This window comes from Lutra lutra, chromosome 5 (assembly GCF_902655055.1).
Source record: "Lutra lutra chromosome 5, mLutLut1.2, whole genome shotgun sequence".
In the NCBI taxonomy this organism is placed as follows: Eukaryota; Metazoa; Chordata; class Mammalia; order Carnivora; family Mustelidae; genus Lutra; species Lutra lutra.
In genome coordinates this window covers 42,580,624-42,599,085 of record NC_062282.1, presented here as the reverse complement: position 1 = coordinate 42,599,085, position 18,462 = coordinate 42,580,624, and the positions used below count along the sequence as shown (strand labels likewise).

Here is an 18,462-nt window from a genome sequence, read left to right as displayed (position 1 = left end):
GTGTCTTACTCACTACCATGTCCCCAACATGTGTCACATAGTAGGTGCTCAACGTGCTTGTTCAATAAATGGATGTTGACTGAATCAATTATATAGGTTATGAGAGCTGCATTTATACATGGGGAAACAGGCACGGAGAAGGGAGCCCGCCCCAGGTGCCACGGCAAGGCATCAGGGAGGTGAGGCCAGGCCACTTTTTAATAAAAGTGACTCAGCGGTTGGAGTGGGCTGCAGAGTTTCTAAACATCCCCTCACATCCTGAGAGAGCAGGCGACGGAGGGATCAAGCAGAGGGGAAAAAGGGAAGAAAAACAAGAAACTTGGGGTAAAAGAAAGAGAGGGGGGAAGAAACTGAAATTGAAAACAGACACACGCGTCCTCCTTCCCCGCCCCCTCGCCCCCCTTCTCCCAGCGTAGCCAATCAGCAGCAGCCCTGCAGCCTTTCCCCCAAAGTGGGGGCGGGGGGGCAAGGAAGCCCACAGTGGTGTGAGCTCGTGGGGCTGCCAGCGCCCGCAGTCCCTTCCCATCCCGTCTGGAACCCAGGATCCCTCTGTGAACAAGTTGGAACCAGAGAGGAGGAGGACAGCAAGGAGAGAAGCAGCCCCTCTGACCAGCGGCGCGGGGCAGCAGCCTGTGCCGGGCAGCGCAGCCCAGCCGGCCAGACCCAGGGCGGCCTCTCCTGGCAGCCCTGCTCCTCCAGAAGGATGCTTTGGGAGTGAGGCCACTCCTCACCCCTGCAGCCCCTCACTCCCTCCATTCTCCTGAGGCTCCTGGAACTACAGCTGTCCTCCCTGCTCTCCTGCCCAGCCACTGCCCCATTTGGGGTCCAGCAAAGTCTTTCTGTTAATAAGAGGTCAGTGAGGAGGACTTCCTGGAGGGGGTGACAGCCCACAGCTCAGGACTATGCCCACACCTGAAGGCATTAGCAGCAAGGTAAGTGCTGGGAGAAGGGGGATCCCCAGTCCTTTGCCCTGTCCCCTCTATCCAGTCTGCGCCTTCTTGGGTAGGTCAAAAAATGGAAAATATTTTTAACAAAACCAGATGGGAGGAGGCCGGGAGGCTGTGGGCGACGTCAGGGCTGAGGGAGCCAGCTTTCTCCTCTCCTGCTCAGGCTGTGTCTGGGGTGGGTGGCCCCTGTCTCCAGAGCCCTGCTGCCCCCTGCTTTCATCAAAGGAACCTCAGAAGTTTCTGGGTGCAGACTGAGGGCCTCCAAAACACAGCACAGCCTGAGGGGCCTGGGAGAGCTGGAAGAAGCTTGAGAGGGGAGTTGGGAGGCGGCAAGCGGGGTCCGCGGAAAGGGGATCTAGCCGGGGATAGGGGACCTCGGAACCATGGCCCCTGTCTCTGGGCCCAAGCCTTGTCCTTAAGAATCTGTCTGGCCCTAGGCCAGTCGGCCGCCAGGCAACCTCTGGGGATTTAAATGGATTTGCAGATTTTCCAGATTCCTAAGATGTCCTTCTAAACCCCCAGTGGCTGGGAAAGCATGAAGACAAGGGGGCCGTGGCAGGCCTAGCCAAGCAGTCACAAAGCTGGGGCCTTGGGGCTGGGGGCCTGGGCCTGGCTGTCAGATGTGGGGGGCCCCTCTGTGAAGAAGGGGGAGTCGGTTATTGGGTCCTTCCTTCTGGACCCAGGCAGCTGGTTGGGCCGCCTTGCTGCCTCCCTCCTTCCGGACGCTGCTTTGACTCCGTCCTACAACATGAATCTGATCACGATCCCGTCTTTGATTCTCCTGTGTAGAAAGCCCCGACTCTTAATAGTAGCTGCCATTGATTGGCACCTACTGCATGCCAGGACCCCTTGGAGAGCTTTATGGGCCTGATCTCACGTAACTCACCAGCAGCTCCGAGGTGGGCACGGATTTTATGCCGGTTTTGCGTGTGAGGGTCAAGGCAGCTACAAAACTGTATCACAGTGCTAGTAAGTGGCAGAGCTCAGGGAGATAATAAGCTCCCTGCCCTGTTTCTCCAAACTTGGGGCTTGTGTTCCTGCCAGTCAGATCCTAGGGTTCCCAGGAAGAGTATGAACAATCCTGCCCATGAGAACGCCCTTCCTCATCACCTCCATTTTCCTTCATGGACCTTCCCGACTTCACCTCCTCCAGGCAGCCTTTCAGGTTCTTCAAGCCATGCCCTTTGCCTGGTTGCTTGGCCTTCTCTTCCTGTGTGCACATCAGAGATCATTTGGGCCCCAGGTTCCCCCATCTTGTGTTCTGTCCCCAACATGGGCAGGGGGCAAATGTGCTGATCAAAGGTAGGAGGGGGCTCACTGAAGACTTTCTGTTCCCAAATGTGAGACCAGAACCAGGCCCCTCGGTTCCCTCAGGTGCCCTTTCAGAACATCACGTTGTTCCTCCCGGTGGCATTTTACTATGTCAAACAGGGAGGAGCGTCCCGGCCTGTCTCTGCAATCTCAGAGTGCACAAAGGCCTATAGCCAGATATCTGAAGTTGTGCAGGCCTCCCCTGCCTCTGAGCAAGAGGCTCTGGGCCCACAATGCTCGGGGATGGAGGGCCGTGTTGCTCACTGTCATAGAGTGCTTGCCCTGTGCCAGGTGCAGAGCCCGGGACCCCATGCCCCTTGTAACCCCCGCAGCAGCTCTTGGGAATCCATATGGCTATTACCCTGTTTGGCAGAAAAGGAAAAACCAAGGCCCAGAGAGGCTACCCAACTTTTCCAGTATCACACAGTTAGAGTTGGTCTTTAGGCCCAGGTCTGCTTGAAACCAAAGACTTAACCCCTTGCTACCCACAGAGGCCCAGGTCAGAAGGGAGAGAATCTCCATCCTTCCACAGAGGCTGCTCCTGGCTCCAGCACCTTCCACAGCAGGAAGTTCAGCATCAGGCCCCACCTGCTCCCAGGTCCACCTGGAGTCTGGCCGGGTCCTGAGTGAGGAAGGAGACTATCTGGCCAGCACCTTCCCTTCACTAGTGACCAGGCAGCCCTCCCTCCTGTGTGGGAAGAAGAGCTGAGACTTGTAATTGCCCACAGATGTGGGACAGCAGAAAGCACCATGGATTCAGAGTCAGGAGACCTGGCGTTGGCCCTGGCTCAACTCAAGTCCATTGATTGGCCAGCCTCGGGTACCCATGTCCTTTATCTGGACGGCATCTACATCTGGAAGGCAGTGGACACCATGGGTAAACCACATCAGGTTTGGGCATCAGGGGACTGTGCATTAATCCCTAGTTGGCTCCTAGCTGGCTGTGTGACCCCGGGCCAGCGCTCTGTCACTCTTGGCATCAGTTCCCTCCTCTGTGAGCAGCAGGGGCATGTAAGCCCTGCGAGTGGAACATAGGTAAGGCGCTGAGCAGCTCTCACTGGGCTCTCACAGGGCTGGACCTAATGGTCATGGGCTGAGAGAGGGCCACTGCTCTCCCTTCTCCTGCATGGGACCCGGCAGTGAATCAGTCTGGGATCAACAAAGGACCAGGCCCACGGGAGGGACCTGGACACCATAGGTATGGTAAAGGCCACTTCCACCTTCCAGGCATGGTCTGGCTCTGGGACCAGCTGCCTTCTGGACTAGAGGAGGGGGCTTCATGTTTTGCTCAGGATGGGCTGCTGAGTGTGGTGGGGAAGGAAGAAGGAAGGAGAGGGTCCCTTGACTGCCCTGAAATGCCCTCTGTGCCCACCTTATGTCCTTGCACACTTCAGAATCCTGCAAGCAGTGGGCCCTCGCCCTCCTCAGAATGCAAGGAGATCTTCCTCCATTGTTTTCCATAGGCCTTCCTGGGGGCCTCCCAGGAGGCAGAGTTCATAGCCCCTATGCTGGGGAGCAGTGGGGGCAGGGTGAGATAACAGGGACCAGCAATTCCTGAGTGCTTTCGTAGTGCCTCCCATCCCATTACTGTGAAGTTCACTGCTGTGGTCCTTGGGGCTTCGAACAGGCCCAGCATTCAGAAAGTGCTTAATAAATATTTGCCAAACTAATATAATCATCACAGCAACCTCCAGGAGTAGATATAAACTCTCTCTGTTTAACAGATGAGGAAATGCCCAGAGAGGTTAAATCAGTTGCCCAAGTTCCCACAGCTAGGAAGTGGGAGAGCTGGGGTTTTCGTCTGGGTATTTGTGACCCCAGAGCCCAAGAGAGGCTGGGTGGGGTGCGGGCCACCCCTGGGGAACCAGCATAAACTCTGACAATGGGCCTGAGCTGTGGGGACCCCTCAGAGTTCCAGAGGTGGTCCTCAGACCCTGGAGCCCATCCTGTGTGACGGTGGCTGAGTCAGTCCTAAGCTGGGCCTCAGTTTTCCATCAGTAAGACGCAGGAGGTAGAACGAGATGATCTCTGAACTCCTTCCGGGCCAAAAACAATTCCAGGATTCCAAGCCCTGCCAACCCAGATTGGCAGCCACACAGCCTGTTGGGTATACAGGCATCCTGTATCTTTAACTTCACGGTGAAAGGATTTTTTCTTACTCTTTCTTTACCCATTACAGAAAGAGGTCAGGATCGATGTTCACTAATGGAAAACTGTAACCTGCTATAAAGAGGAGAAACTTTCTGCAGTTAGAACAGCCCATTCGTTAATGTACTCGGTTTCTTGGGGAGCTCCAAGGGTGTGTTCCTGCAGAGCCCCTGCCCATTTCTTGGGGTACAGAGGGAGGAAGTCAGAAGATGCGCCTGTTGGGGTGTGTATGGGTGGATGCTCTGAGCCTTTAGGCCCTTTCTGATGCTGATTTTTCAAATCTCATGTGCTTTGATTTCAAGAGGAAGAAGGGCTTTGGCTCAATGGTGCATGGATGAATGGTGGGGTCCAGAAGTGAGGGAAGTGATGCAGGGTCCTGATGGGAGCGGGTGTGGAATTTACACACTTGTGGCTTCTAGTTTAAAAGCCACCTTAAGACCCTCCCAAGACTTCAGACTCAGAGCCAACGGCTTTCTGAACCCCCAGACCCTCACCCCAGGGACCACCCTCTTCCTAGATGCTTTCTGGGACACCCTGCCCCCAGCCTAGTTCAGGAGGTTGCAGATCAAAGTGTATTGCTTTAGCTGCACTATTAGTACCCTTTCTTCTCCTCTCTTCAGCTCAGAGCTCTTTGATGTCTCAGGAGCCCGAAACCTTCCATCTGCCAGAGGTACCACCTTCTCCACCCTGTGATGGGAATGATCGTCTCTTGGGAAGTGGGGGCAGCAGGGTCAGAGAGTCAGTTCCTGAAGGTCAGAGATGGGAAAGACTCCTGGAGTCACCTGGTTTGACTTCCTTGTTATACGGGTGGGAAGCTGAGGTCCAGAGAAGGGCTGGTAAGAGAGGTCCAGTCATATGGACGGTCAGTGGTAGCACTGAGCCCGGGACCCAGCCAAGTATGTGCTGTCCATCCACTTCTGCCATCTGGGGACTCCCTCAGCCTCAGTTCTCCCTGGCTGAGGTCACAAGGCAGAGTTTGGGCTAAAGAGGAAATGCAATTTCTATGAGTAAAGTTTTGTGGACCCAGAGCTCTCCCCACGTCAATTCTCAATTCTGGCCAAAATTTCCTTTTATATAAGAAAAGGGGACCCCAGATGTTCCATCCCGCTTTGCCCTTAGCCCCTGCCAGGCTTCTGTGGCTGTTTCAAATCCTCATTGCCGCCCTTAATAGCCTTCCTTCCCAGAAGTCAAACCAGCTGGCGGGTCAGGGTCTCCTTCCTTGAAACTGAGCCTCATTTAGGCATAGGGGGATTCCAGGGTCAGTCCATAGGGTGAGGCTCAGCTTTAGGAACCTGTCACAGCCGTAGCTTAGGGCATGGGACTTGAAGGGAAAGGCTCGCTCTGACACAGTAGACGGTGGGCTACCCCACCCCTCAACCTGTATTTGCACCCTTATCAGTTCTCACTCTGCGACCTGTCTGCAGAATGGATAAATAATGCATGGGAGAGACGGATGGACATGCTGCTGGCTGGCTGGACAGTTGGCCTCCCTTTTAGTCCAGGGAGCAGGGCTGATGCTCCACACTTACAATTCTTTTCTTTCTTTCTTTCTTTCTTTTTTTTTTTTTTAAGATTTTTATTTACTTATTTGATGGAGATCACAAGTAGGCAGAGAGGCAGGCAGGGTGGGGGGTAAGCAGGCTCCCTGCTGAGCTGAGAGTCTGATGCGGGGCTCGATCCCAGGACCCTGAGATTATGACCTGAGCTGAAAGCAGAGGCTTAACCCACTGAGGCACCCAGGCACCCCTCACGCTTGCAATTCTTTTTTTTTTTTTTTTTAGATTCTTTTATTTATTTGACAGACAGATATCACAAGCAGGCAGAGAGAGAGAGGAGGAAACAGGCTCCCTGCTGAGCAGAGAGCCCGATGCGGGGCTCAATCCCAGGACCCTGAGATCATGACCTGAGCCGAAGGCAGAGGCTTTAACCCACTGAGCCACCCAGGCACCCCCACGTTTGCGATTCTTTTTTTTTTTTTTTTAAAGATTTTATTTATTTATTTGACCGACAGAAATCACAAGTAGGCAAAGAGGCAGGCAGAGAGAGAGAGGGAAGCAGACTCCCTGCTGAGCAGAGAGCCCAATGCGGGGCTCAATCCCAGGACCCCGAGATCATGACCTGAGCCGAAGGCAGAGGCTTAACCCACTGAGCTACCCAGGCACCCCTGCAATTCTTAATAATTTTGGAACGGGGGTCCCGCGTGTCCGTTTTGCACTTGGCTCCACAAATTACATAGCTGGTTCTGCCCAGTTCCTCAGGCGGGGTTTGAGATGGTTTCATATCCAAAACTGGCCTTGCTGTCACACCCTCCCACAGAGGCTAACCTGCCCTGTCACTCCCGTTTGAGGATGGGGAGCTCCCTCCTCCCGCAGTGCTTGGAGCTGGCCTGTTACCACTGCCCAGCCAGCAGCCCGCCACCCCCTACCCCACTATTAATGTCCTGGTGCCTCCGGAACAAAGCCTGAATCCTCACCCAGGACCCCAGGCCTTTCCCAGAGTGACCTCTGCCTTTCTTCCTGGTGTCAGACATGAGCCCTTCCCTACCTCTTTGCTAAAGACCCTTGATTTCTGATGTCAGAGCTTTCCCCCTGCTGTTCTCCCAGATGCCCTGAGATCTCCCATTTCCCACACAGAGCCACTGTGGGATACCCTTCCCTGGCATCATCCACCAAAGAAACTGGCTAAATCCTGGAGGCCAAGGTGGAGGACTCCCCCTCCCCCACTAGAAGAATCCCATATTCGGGACACTTGCCATTTACTGAGCACCTGTTTTGTGACAGGTGCTTTTCATCATCATTGCTGCCCCTCAAAGCAATGGAAAAGGAAGTCTGGAAAAGGAAGTCTCTTGTGTCGTTTTCCTGGAAATTGGAACTCGGGGAAGTTAAAGTCAGAGAGGTCACACCGTTATGAGGGAGGAGAACTGGCACTTAACTTGGACCTGGATTAAGTGGCTTCAGAGGGGGACTACTGCACCTGACCTGGTTGGGCTCTCATGTGCTTTTGGTGCCCTGGGTGGTACCAGGCACGGCTTACTGGCTTCAGGGTCCCCTTTTGCCCTCCAACCTAGCCCATCCCTTCACCACCCTGGAGGGAAAGAGTCGCCATCGCCTGCCCATGTCAGCTCTCCAGCCTAGTGAACCCCAAGCCATTAGAGGACATGCCTGAAGACCAGAAGGGCCGACCCCTACAAGGCTGTGTGATCCCTTATGGTGTGTAAGCATCTATTAAGCATCTACTATAAGCCTAACTCTGTATTAGGAATTTGGGAGCATCTGAAAAAATTTTAGGTGTGTTTCTTCATTTGTGGGGAATCAAGTGAAGGAACTAAGGCAACTAAGGTACAGGAAGGGTGGTTGGCAGACCTGGGATTGAGGCCTGGGTTCTGGTCCCGGGTGGGCCTTTAAATTCCCGGCTATGCTAGGGACACCCCCCGCCCGCCGAGGCTGCCAGCCGTACCAATAACAGGCAGCTACCCTTCCTAAGAAGTCCTTCTGGAAGGGCCTTTCCCATCTCATTTATCACAGGCATCCCTTCGCTGACGGCCCGGCCAGGGGGTCTGAGCTGTGCACTCACTGGCTGGGTGAGTGAGTAAGTGACTTATTCTCCCGTGAGTGCAGGAAGAACGAGGCCCCTGACTTGGCACAGGGCTGTGTGCCAGGCCCTGTTCTAAGCATTTTACTTGTATGAACTCATTCAGTGGCCTCCCCAGCTCAGTGACGAACCTCGACTTCCAGATGGGAACGCTGAGGCACAGAGAAGCAGAGTAACTATCTGTGGGAGAGTCGGGGTTCAGGACTGGAGAGGGAGGGATGAGAGACAGACGCTGAGAAAGGGAGAGGGAAGCAAAATGTGGGCATTTTCTCCCCTCTGGCTCTGCCGCCCCAAGGGCTCTGAGGGGAATCTCAATGCTCCACGTTGGCTCCAATTAATGGCAGGGTTCTCGTGAGCACTCGCTCCGCCCGCCTGTGGGCTTGGGCTCGAGGCTGGTGGGGGCAGGCCACGTGCTGGTGGGTCAGGACAAACGGCCTGAGGCCTGCCTGCCCCCTGCCCACTTGGCTCTGAGAACCCATTCTATTTGCGGCCCCCACCCCAGCCCGGGGCTGATCCCGAGCTGGCAGCAGCCCGGGGAACAGAAGGTTTGCTTGTCTGCGTCTGCTGCACCCCCCTCCCCAGCCTCAGCTTGGGACCCCTCTCAGGGGCTCCTTTGGCTGCCAGGATCTGGGCTCTCCATTGCCATGGCACCGGCCGGAGATGAGGCTCAGGGGGGCCGGGGGAGGGCAGGGGAAGCAGTGCAGGGAGGGCAGCGAGGGATGGTGGAGGCCCAGAACTCTGCAGCTGCCGAGGTGCTGGGGCCCCTGCAGGGGCAGGCCTGGACCCTAAGCACGGCGGGCCTGGGCCTGTGGCAGAGCCGGCCACACACCTAGCCTGACTGCCAGGGTGCTCCAGCTCAGAGGCCCTCAGGAGCAGCCTCGGGGCAGGCCAGTTACTGCTGGGGCACGGCCTCTGCCAGACCCAGGCTGTCCTCAGCAAGGACTCCTCTCCCCACCCATGAGCTGACCCTCAGGCTCTGCAGGGAAGTTGCTGGAAGGATCTGAGCTCTATCCCTAGCTTGACTTTCAAATTGCTGGGTGAGCTGGGGCACGCCCCGTGCTCACTCGGCACTGCAGCAAGGGAAGGCTAAGAACTCAGACTGGAGGATCCTTCAGTCCTTGGGAGCCTGGATTCTGTACGGACCCCATTAGGGTGAGCTGGGGCACGCCCCGTGCTCACTTGGCACTGCAGCAAGGGAAGGCTAAGAACTCAGACTGGAGGATCCTTCAGTCCTTGGGAGCCTGGATTCTGTACGGACCCCATTAGGGTGACCTCGTGTAGTCCTGTTTCCCTATGGACAGATCTGTTCCTGGGCGGGAGACAGGGCCGCCCATCGTAATGGTTAAGAAGACAGGTTTGAAGTCCAACAAGCCTGAATTTGCACCCCAGCTTCATGGCTTACTGAATGTATCACCTTGGGCAAGTTACCAGACCTCTCTGACACTCAGTTTCCTCCTCATGAAAGGAAAATAACGATTGTCACAGGACTGTTGTGAGGACAAAACAAGATCCCCAATGTAATGGACATTTCTGAGTAGCCTGACCTCTGAGGGTCCCGAGCCGTCCAAGGATGGTCTGCGTTTACGGATGAGGGGGTGAGACCCTGACCATGGGAGGTGTGCCATTGTGGACGGGACAACCCCTTGGTTGGCAGAGAGGAAGAGGGAGGCGTGTGGGGCCGAGTGTCTGGGGCCCCTTCTAGCCCCAGGGCCGTAGGGCTCTGTGAGAGGTGGTATGACTCCTGCCTTGTTCTTCGGCTTCAGGCTTACCCCGTTACAAGGAGGGCCTGGACCAACAGGCAAGGTCTGGAAGCAGAGCGGAAAGAACAAGGCGGGTGTGGCTCGTGGATGGAGCCTGTGCTGGGTGCCAGGCATGGCTTTGTCATCTTTACCTCCTGCCTCAGGGAGGCTGTGATGTGGGTGTGGAGCCAGGGTGCTTGGGGGTCAGTCGGCCCAGCACTGAGCACCAGTTCCACCACTGGCAATCCCCGTGCCCAAGGGCAAATGATTTAACCCCTCTGTGCCTTGCTTTCCTCATCTGTGAAAAGGGGCCCCCACCCAGAGGTCATGGGTTGTTCTGCTGACATCAGCCCAGGTACTGGGAGGCCCAAAAGAATTCAGAGAGACCTATTGTTATCCCTGTTGTTTTCAAGGCCGGCTAGCTCCTTGTTCCATCTCACAGGGGCTCCGGGGGGTCCAGATGGGATCCAGAGGACTCTGGTCCAGGGATCCGCGGGGCCTGCGCAAAGCCCTGGGGGTGGGGTGGGCAGCCGTGGGGGGACCAGCAGGGAAGCCAGCAAGGCACCGGAGAAGGCAGGAAGCCTTTGCTTGGGAGGCTGGGGGTGGGTGACAGGAGCACACGGCAGGCCTCCCTCCCTCACTGACCTCTTTCTGAGGACGGCTCCCAGCCTGTGTGGGGACCAAGGCCCCCTCCCCTGGGCCCCCAGTGGCCGTGAAGCACACACTGAGTGCTTTCCCACGAGCTGTTCCAAGTCCCCGGGCCTGTGTTATCTCCCACCCCCACGTGCACACACCCTGGCGGGGGAGGGGATGTGTGACAGGAGGGGGTGATCAGGCTTGTGGGGAGTCAGTCCGTTCTTTATCAGCCTGGCTTGGATCCAGACAGATGTTTCATTTTATTTTGAACTTCCAGAAAATAGGTCATTTCTTTCCATTGTGTCCCTGGGGAGGCCTCCTGGGGAGAGGAGCACACAGTGAGTGACGAGAGTGTGGGGGCCTCACTTGGGCCCCAGGGAGCCGGGAGGGCAGCGACCTCCCTTCCTCAGTCATGACAAGCTTTCGGCAGGGCCAGGGTGCCTAGTTTCTTAGAGGCCGAGTTAAGAAGCCAGCCCAGTCCTGGGGGCAGTGGGGAGCCACGGACATGCCAGGGAAGAAGGTGGTTAGACAGGTATTTCAGAAAGGCTCCCCTGGTTTCGGTGTGAGAACAGGTCGGAGGGTTCAGCTGGTGAGACAGAAGAGGGGCGGTGCCATGGGACAGCCGGAGGTGACCAAGCTTGCGCTGGAGGGAGCAGGGGTAGAGGGACCAGAATGCCAGCCCATGGAACGGGCACTGTTATTCTACCCACGTGGACTTCCAGAACGTCTGAAGCCCGGGTCAGGCCCCAACATAGCTGATTTCTGCTGCTTTGTTTGGGGGACCTCACAGGTACCCAGAAACCAGAAATTCCTCTAGGTCTGGAGCCACATGGCAGAGTGAGGCCTGGATGTCGAGCTACATCACTGTGCGATTTGGGCCAGGTTGCTCTCTCTCTCCAGCCCTGAGGTGCTCCTCTGGCTCGTGGGGAAATTCACTATGTAGAGGTGGAGTGCTGAGCCCTCACCCACAGATAGGAGGGGGGCTTAGGATTGAGGGTGGCAGGTGGGAGCTCCCCAGCCTCAGCCCCTTCCCAGGCTTCTACCCCGACTGTCTCCCTACCCAGTGGACTCTGCAGTCTTCCTTGGCTCCTGGGATGAAGGGCCCCACCCATGCTGCCAGAGCACACCTACATCTCAGCCCCCTTGAAGTAAGGCCCCCCGGGCCGCCCCCTGCCAGGTCCAGCTGGTGCGGCCCTCACTCATGTGCTCTTGCAGCTGCTGGAGGGAGGACTCCATCCCTGGCTCCAGATGCCTCTTGCCCCCACACACTCCTAGGCCTCAGGCGGGCTGCCTTCTCTGAGCTGAGTCATGACATCCAGGCCAGGGCGCCTCCCCGGGTCCCCACCCCCACCCCAGCATTCCAGCTCTGCATAGCTGCCTTCCCTGAGCGAGCGAGCGGGGCCCTGAGAGCCACAGGCAGCCCTGGAAGTGCACCCTGTGTACAGATGGGAAGTCCAAGGCTCAGCGAGGGGCACGACGGCACGATAGGTGGGTGACAGAGCTGGGACTTATTCCCGTCAGCCAGGAATCTGTCCCAGTTTGTCCCCAGGGATGCAGAGTGGAGAGGGGTGTACAGAAGAGAGGACGAGGCTGCCAGCAGTGTCCCCACTTCTGCTTGGAACTTAGCTACCTTCTCTGAGGACAGGACAGGAAGAGTGACTGCCCACAGAGTGGGCCATGAAGGTAGCCTGAACCCTGGGTCTTGAGCTACCAGCCTCACATCGGGGCTGGGGATGGAGCCAGGGCTGCCCAGTCGGGTGAGTTCCAGCGCCCCATCGGCCACCTACCTGAGCCTGGCTTGCCTAGGGCAAAACACTGACACCTGTCCCTGTTTTTCTCTAAGCCTCAGTTTCCCCACCTGTACAATGGGCACAGGAAGAGGGTTGGTTTGGAGAGATGATCCCTGAGGGCCGTGAAGCTCTGATATTCTGTGACTCTAACCCCGTGACTCCACGGCTAGGCCTCCTCCTCTCTCTGGCATCTTGTTTATTCTGAGCATCCCTGGCCTGAGACTGCCCGCCCCAACACCCCCCTCCTCCTTGCAGCAGGGCTGCCTCCCATCCCTACCTCTCTGCTATTTCTGCCCATTCCCTGCCTCCAGACAGAGGGTCCCTCCGTCCACTAGGGAACCTACAGCCCCTCCAAACCCTGAAGCAGCCTGATGGCAGCTCTCAATCCTGGCCCTTTGCCTCATTCTCATCTCAGGAAATGACACTGCATCCCCAACACACACACTCCTGCCCCTCCTCAGTGTTCCAAGTCAGAACCAGGAGTGGGGGCTCGTGCAAACTACCTCTCACTCCAGCCCCTCCAGCCTCTATCACCAGGTCCCGTCACCTCTCCGCTAAACCAGTCCCACCCTGTCCCCAGCCCAAACACAGAAGGTGGCGGTGGCACGGGCTGGCAGAGAGCACTCTGCAGACAGAGGTTCCGTCTCTGCTCTGCATTCCTAGGCAAGTTCCCTACCGGTTCACTGCCTTGGTTTCCCCATCCAAAACAGGAGTGACCCTTGGATGTAGCCCACAGAGTTGGCTGGTGAGCACTGGCTTGTATTGGGTGTTGTGGCTGTGTGCTCGGGTGTGTTGAGGCCTGCGTGCACACAGGCCCCCCTGCACGTGTGCAGCTTGGCTGGGTCCGGGTGCACATGTGATCTGTGGCACGCGTGCGCCCCGCCCATGGGTGTGTGGGAGAGCGCACAGGCAGCAGTCCACGCCGAGAGCGCGTGTGCGGCCATGTGTGCCGGGCGCCGGGGAGCTGTGTGCACGTGGGATTTGTGTGGGCACACACATGTGCAGTGCCTGCGTTGAGGGTTGGGCACACACATGGCCTGGTGCACAAGGGTGTGTTTCCAAGCAGCGTGTGAGTGAGTGCGTGGGTGGGGCTCTGGGGCGTGTGAGAGCATGCTGGCCGTGTGCAAGCCTCCCCCACCGCCGGCAGCCAGGGAGCCCTCCTCCCTGGCCTCCCTGTGTCGTGGGAGTCTCGGGACCCCGAGGGAGGGAAGCTACTGCTGGCGGATGTGGCCCAGAGGACTGGATTTATTTAGATTAAGGTGGTGGGAAAGATTCACAGGAGCTGGAAAGACATAAGTCTGGGCTCAGAATGATTCCCCAAGCATGCCTGCTCCCCAGATTTGGGGTCCACATTCTGCTCCCCCAAACAGGTCCTTCTAATTTACTGGGAGGAGCGGGACAATGACTCCATCTTTGGACCTCTGCCCCCACCAGTAAGAGGAATCATGAGGTCTTCCTGGCCCTCAGCATGCTCCTCATGGGCAAAGAGGGGATCCCTGAGAGTCCCCGCTCTCTCTCTGCTTCAGGGGCCTCCCCAGGTAGGAGAGTATGGCAGGTAGAAGGGTGCCTGCATCCTGACTGTGACATCCATCTTGTCCCAGGTGACTCCTCCCTGGAGTGCAGCCCTCCACCTGAAGAAGGGGGGCTTGTCACAGGCAAGCCCACAACCTCAGATTTAGCTGCTTGGGCCTCTGTGGGGTTGGCTGGCACTACAGCAGCCTCTGAGAAGCACAGAGGTCCATAAGGCATTGGGTAAATAACTGGGGGTATCAGGGAGTCATCCAAGATGGGCCTGGGAGGTTGAGTCTGGGGCCCCCAAGCTGTACTCTTGTTCTTCCCAATCCTTCCGTTGTCCACACTACCTTTTCTTTTGCCACCTCCTGGGTTTCCAGATCACCTGTTTATTTGTCTCAAAGTCCCCTGAAAGGCCGGCTAACTCCTAATTGTAGATATGGGAAAAGTGAGGCCCAGAGAGGGAAACAATTTGTCAAAGTCCACACAGCATGTCTGTGACCAAATGGTCAGGGAAATTCAACCTGTGGAATGAGATGGGTTGTGGACTGACGTGACTCCAGCCTCGGTAACGTAGCCCCCTCTTTCTCATCGGCCTCACCTCCCTAAACCACCCCAGCAAGAATAACAGTGACCAGAACCTTCTCTCTAGCAAGTCAAAAGCACGGTTTTAGAACAAGGGTAGCTCTTTGAGTTGCCCCCTCCAAACTTCTCCCTGTATTCATGGGGGCGGGGGACTGAGTCCCAGAGAAGGCGGGAGACTTGCTGAGTCTCACGGTGAGTCTGAGATCCCTTGTGACTGGTGCCAAAATATTCATTTCCTAGAGTGAGAAGTCGGTCCAAGATCCCTGGCACATCTACACTGGCCCTGAGCGCTTCTGCCCAGACTATCCTCTCCCTAGCCTGATTCTGCCTTTTTGCTGTGTGATTAGGCCACAGTTCTGTCCCTCTCTGGGCCGCTGCCTGTTCAAGAGGGCCCCTCCTGGCTCAGAGTCTCAGAAACTCTGAACTGCCCCCGGCCCCACGCCCAGCAGGAGAGGAGCCAGGGTCAAGGGAGTTGGGGGCCCAGCCTTCCAGAGCCAGGCCAGCCCTGGTCGCAGTGACCTCCCATCTCCAGGCCAGCCGACCAAATTCCTCCTTTAGAATAATAAACAGTGTGGCCAGCCAGGGAGGCTGGGAGGGAGCGGCAGGGAGGCTGAGATGACCCCCTCCCCCAGCCTGGGCTGCTAATGATTTTCTTTGGCTGGGATCTTGGGCAGGAAGGGGGGAGCAAGAGGGGCACCCAGCGAGGGGCACATGGGCCTCTGTGGGGGCTGCTGGCTCTGTCTCTGCACTGCTCCCTCTTGCTGGTGGAAGACTGGCATCCAGCTGGAGAGGTTGGAGCAGGAGGGACGGGAGTGGGGGTGCTGTGGGAGGGCTGGGCTTTGTCTCTGGAAGAGTCAAGAGAGAGGAATGGGGAGGAATGAGGAGACCCTCAGGCAGGCTGGTCAAAGGGATGGGGAGGAGGAGGAAGGGCAAAGCAGAGTTGCTCAGAGAGCTTCCTGGGGGGCTGGGCAGTAGGGGTAAATGCTGCCCCCATAAGTGGCCCACTCCCCGTCATCCCATTTTGAGAGCTGGCAACTGAGGACACAGAGAGAGCGATAGCACAGGAGGCAGCCCCCATGGGGCTCAGACCTGGAGCCCAGCCCTAGACTGGGAAGTAAAGGGCCATCTGGGCGTGGCCTGAGGAGCCAGGCCTGGCCCGCAGCCACTCAGGGAAGTCAGCAGACCCACAGCCTGGGAGGCGCCCTGTGCCTGGTCACGTGGTCTCTTCCCACGTTTCTTGCTCTGTGACCCCTGTCTACTTCTGGTCACCTTCTTATCGATGCTGCAGGCAGACCCTTGCCAGCTTGGCTATTGGTGGTTGTCTGGAATCTGCAGATGGGGCTGCTAAGGGCAGGGATGGAGCAGAAACCCGCCTGAGTCGATCTGTCTCTCTGTGGTCCTTCTTCTGTCTCTGGTTTCCTCCTTTACCATGTGCGTCCTCCTTCTTGGTCTCTGTGTCTGTCTCTTTCTGCCTCTATCATTCCAGATCTCTTTGTCTCCCTCCTGGACAAGCTCTGCTGGGTCATCCTGCGTGAACTTCTTTCCCATCCGGAGCCTTGGTTTCCCTGTCTGGACCCTAGGGGTGAAGGTGGGGGAGCTTGGATTCAGTAGTCTCCAAGGACCTCTGAAGCCTTCCCGCGCAGTGGGGCTGCCCCTGGGCTCGGCCCCTGGCCCCTCTCCCCTAGGCCTCCCTGTGCAGCTCGAGGCTGAGTAAAGGGGGCCCAGGCATAGGGGTGCCCCCCCCACATTCCGCAGTCCTGACTCCCCCGTTTCCCTTCCCACAGCCGCCTCCACTTCCTGTTGTGCTTTTGGAGCCTGTGGGAGTTCTCTGGGTTCTGGCTTTCCCCTTCTGCTCCCCCAGGCCTTTCATCACGCTTTCCCAAATATTTGTCCTGGCAGATAAGAGCTTGGTATTGGAACTGTCACCCAGATGACTGGCTGTTAGAGCTGGCGGGCCCCTGGACACCATCCAGCCCGAGTCCCCCACTTCCACTGCACATAAAGAGAAACTAAGGCCCAGAGAGGCCTGGGTTCAGCCAAGGCTACTGGAGAGGTAGTGGCAGAGCTGAAGTTTGGTCCATTCGCCCTGAGGCCCAGCCCCATGCAGGGGGTGGAGACTTGGGCGAATGCCCTCTTGATCATGGGACATGGGTGGGTTTCAACTTCAGCCCCATAGACTTGGAGGCTTGGTGGTCTGGGCTGGGGTTTCCTCTGCAGGACCCAGGTGCTAAGTCCAATTTCGCAATGACTGTGCCCACTCAGCCCTGACCCCTATATTTAACTCTGCAGGACACCATGCAGCTTCCGAGCACCAGGCCAGCTCCTGTCCTCAAAGGTAGGTACACTGTGGCTTCCAAGTGTCATGCCAGCTCCTGTTGTCAAAGGGGTAGGGGGCCCCCAGGAGGCACTGAGCAGAACCCTGGAGCTGGCCAAGGCTGGTAAGCTAGCACCGGGGCCTGGGAGCCCAGGGACACTGCTGTGCTCGTGAGCCTCGATTTCCTGCCTTTCCTGCGGTGCTCAGTGGAGGCCTCCTTCTACAGTTCACTCAGCTCAGTCACCCCCGTGTCCCACCTTTTCTCAGTACTCTGGGGTACCAGTCTGGCTGGTCTGCTTCTGGTCTGGGGCTCCCCTCCCATGCCTGGATCCCTCACTGGCTATGAGGTCCCAAGTCCTGGCTAGGCTTCTGCGAGCTCACCCTTCCCTCACTACTGCCTATTCTATGCTGTCGGTGCTCTGGGGGCTGGGTGGCCCACCAGGCACTGAACGGTCACCAGCCAGCAGGGACCAGCCGACAGCCTACCGAGGACGGCTGGCTGGCTGGCTGGCTGGCTGGCTGGCTGAGCACCTGCAGGTCTGGGGGACGCGGCTTACAGAATCCTGCCCAGGGGACATTAGCAGGGAGAGAGGAACTAATCACTTGACACCCTCATCCAACCCCAGTTCCCTCCAGGCCCCAGAAGGGGGGCCCCCAAGTCTCTCCTGTCCTGTGTGCCCTACTCTGAGCTACCTTGCCCCACCCTCCCCAATCAAGGCCACCTCTGGGGTTGGGTGGAACCTGGACAACTGGGCCAGCTGCAGGGAAGGGGCTTGAGGAAAGTGACCTGGGAAGTAATGCAGGAACTGGAGGCCTGGGAATTGCTTCCCACGGATTTCCTGATGCCTTTGGGTGAACATGCCCGCGGCCTGAACACAGCATAGCTGGAGACTCTAAGGTCTGGGAACTAGAGGCACTAAGATCAGGAGTCCTGAGGGCTCCCAGCACTGGGCAAGCTGGCTTCAAAGCCATGGCTTCCAGTCTGTGTCAGATTAGGGTGGCATGGTCTTCAAGGACTGTGCAGACATGGCTTCCTCCAGGGTCAGCTGAGAGGAGAAGGGCTGATGTTCCTGTGCTGACATCTGACACCTTTCCTCCCAAAGGCCAGGTGCTGTTGCTGCCCCTGCTATTGCTGCTGGGCCCACAGTCTTCCTGGGGCCTGGTCATCACACCCCCAGGGCCAGAGCTTGTCCTCAATGTCTCCAGCAACTTCGTTCTGACCTGCTCGGGCCCAGCTCCAGTGGTGTGGGAAAGGATGTCCCAGGAGCTCCCACAGAAAATGGCCAAGACCCAGGATGGCACCTTCTCCAGCACACTGACACTGACCAATGTCACTGGGATAGACACAGGAGAATACTTCTGCACCTACAAAGGCTCCCATGGGCTGGAGCCTGGTGAGCGAAAACGGCTCTACATCTTTGTGCCAGGTAAGCACCCCCATCTGCCTGCTCACTCTCTGACTTCTGTCAGCTGCAGGTGTCTGGGGGGAGCGGAGAGTGCTTAGTGACATTGGGAGCCACGGCCAGCTTCGACATGCAGATGAATCACGGGATCCAGCCTGGCTCGGTCCAGGAGTATGATCACTCCCCCACCCCCCTGAGTCAGATCAGGGAGATCTGACTGCTCCCTGCCCACCCCATTCCTGGCTCCCCAGAATTCTGGCTTCTCAGCAGGTTCCAATATCTCTCTGTTGGGCCTCCACATCCCATCTTTCCCATCCTGCAAGCTGGGTACCAGCTGCCCTTTGACTTGTAGCTTATCTTCTTTCCCACCCTGGTGCTGACCATATCAAATGTTAAAACTGGAAGGGACCTCTGAGAGCATCCTTATTCTGTAATGAGAAAACTGAGGGACAGAGAGAAGACACCTGCTCAAGGTCACATCGAAAT

At 57.2% G+C, this 18,462-nt stretch overlaps 1 protein-coding gene across 3 annotated transcripts in view; it reads left to right on the top strand.

The window, feature by feature from the left end:
- Nucleotides 1-470: 470 nt before the first annotated feature.
- PDGFRB (platelet derived growth factor receptor beta) overlaps nt 471-18,462 on the top strand; it is a 37,100-nt gene continuing 19,108 nt past the window's right edge. Inside the window, exons 1-3 of one of the 3 annotated variants that reach the window (XM_047730130.1) lie at nt 471-932; nt 16,549-16,594; nt 17,677-18,000. In XM_047730130.1, coding sequence (XP_047586086.1) covers nt 903-932; nt 16,549-16,594; nt 17,677-18,000 — 400 coding nt within the window. In that variant the 5' untranslated portion in view covers nt 471-902. Of the gene's footprint in view, nt 933-11,840; nt 11,861-16,548; nt 16,595-17,676; nt 18,001-18,462 lie in introns of those variants that run through there. The other 2 variants (XM_047730131.1, XM_047730133.1) reach the window with 2 other exon arrangements.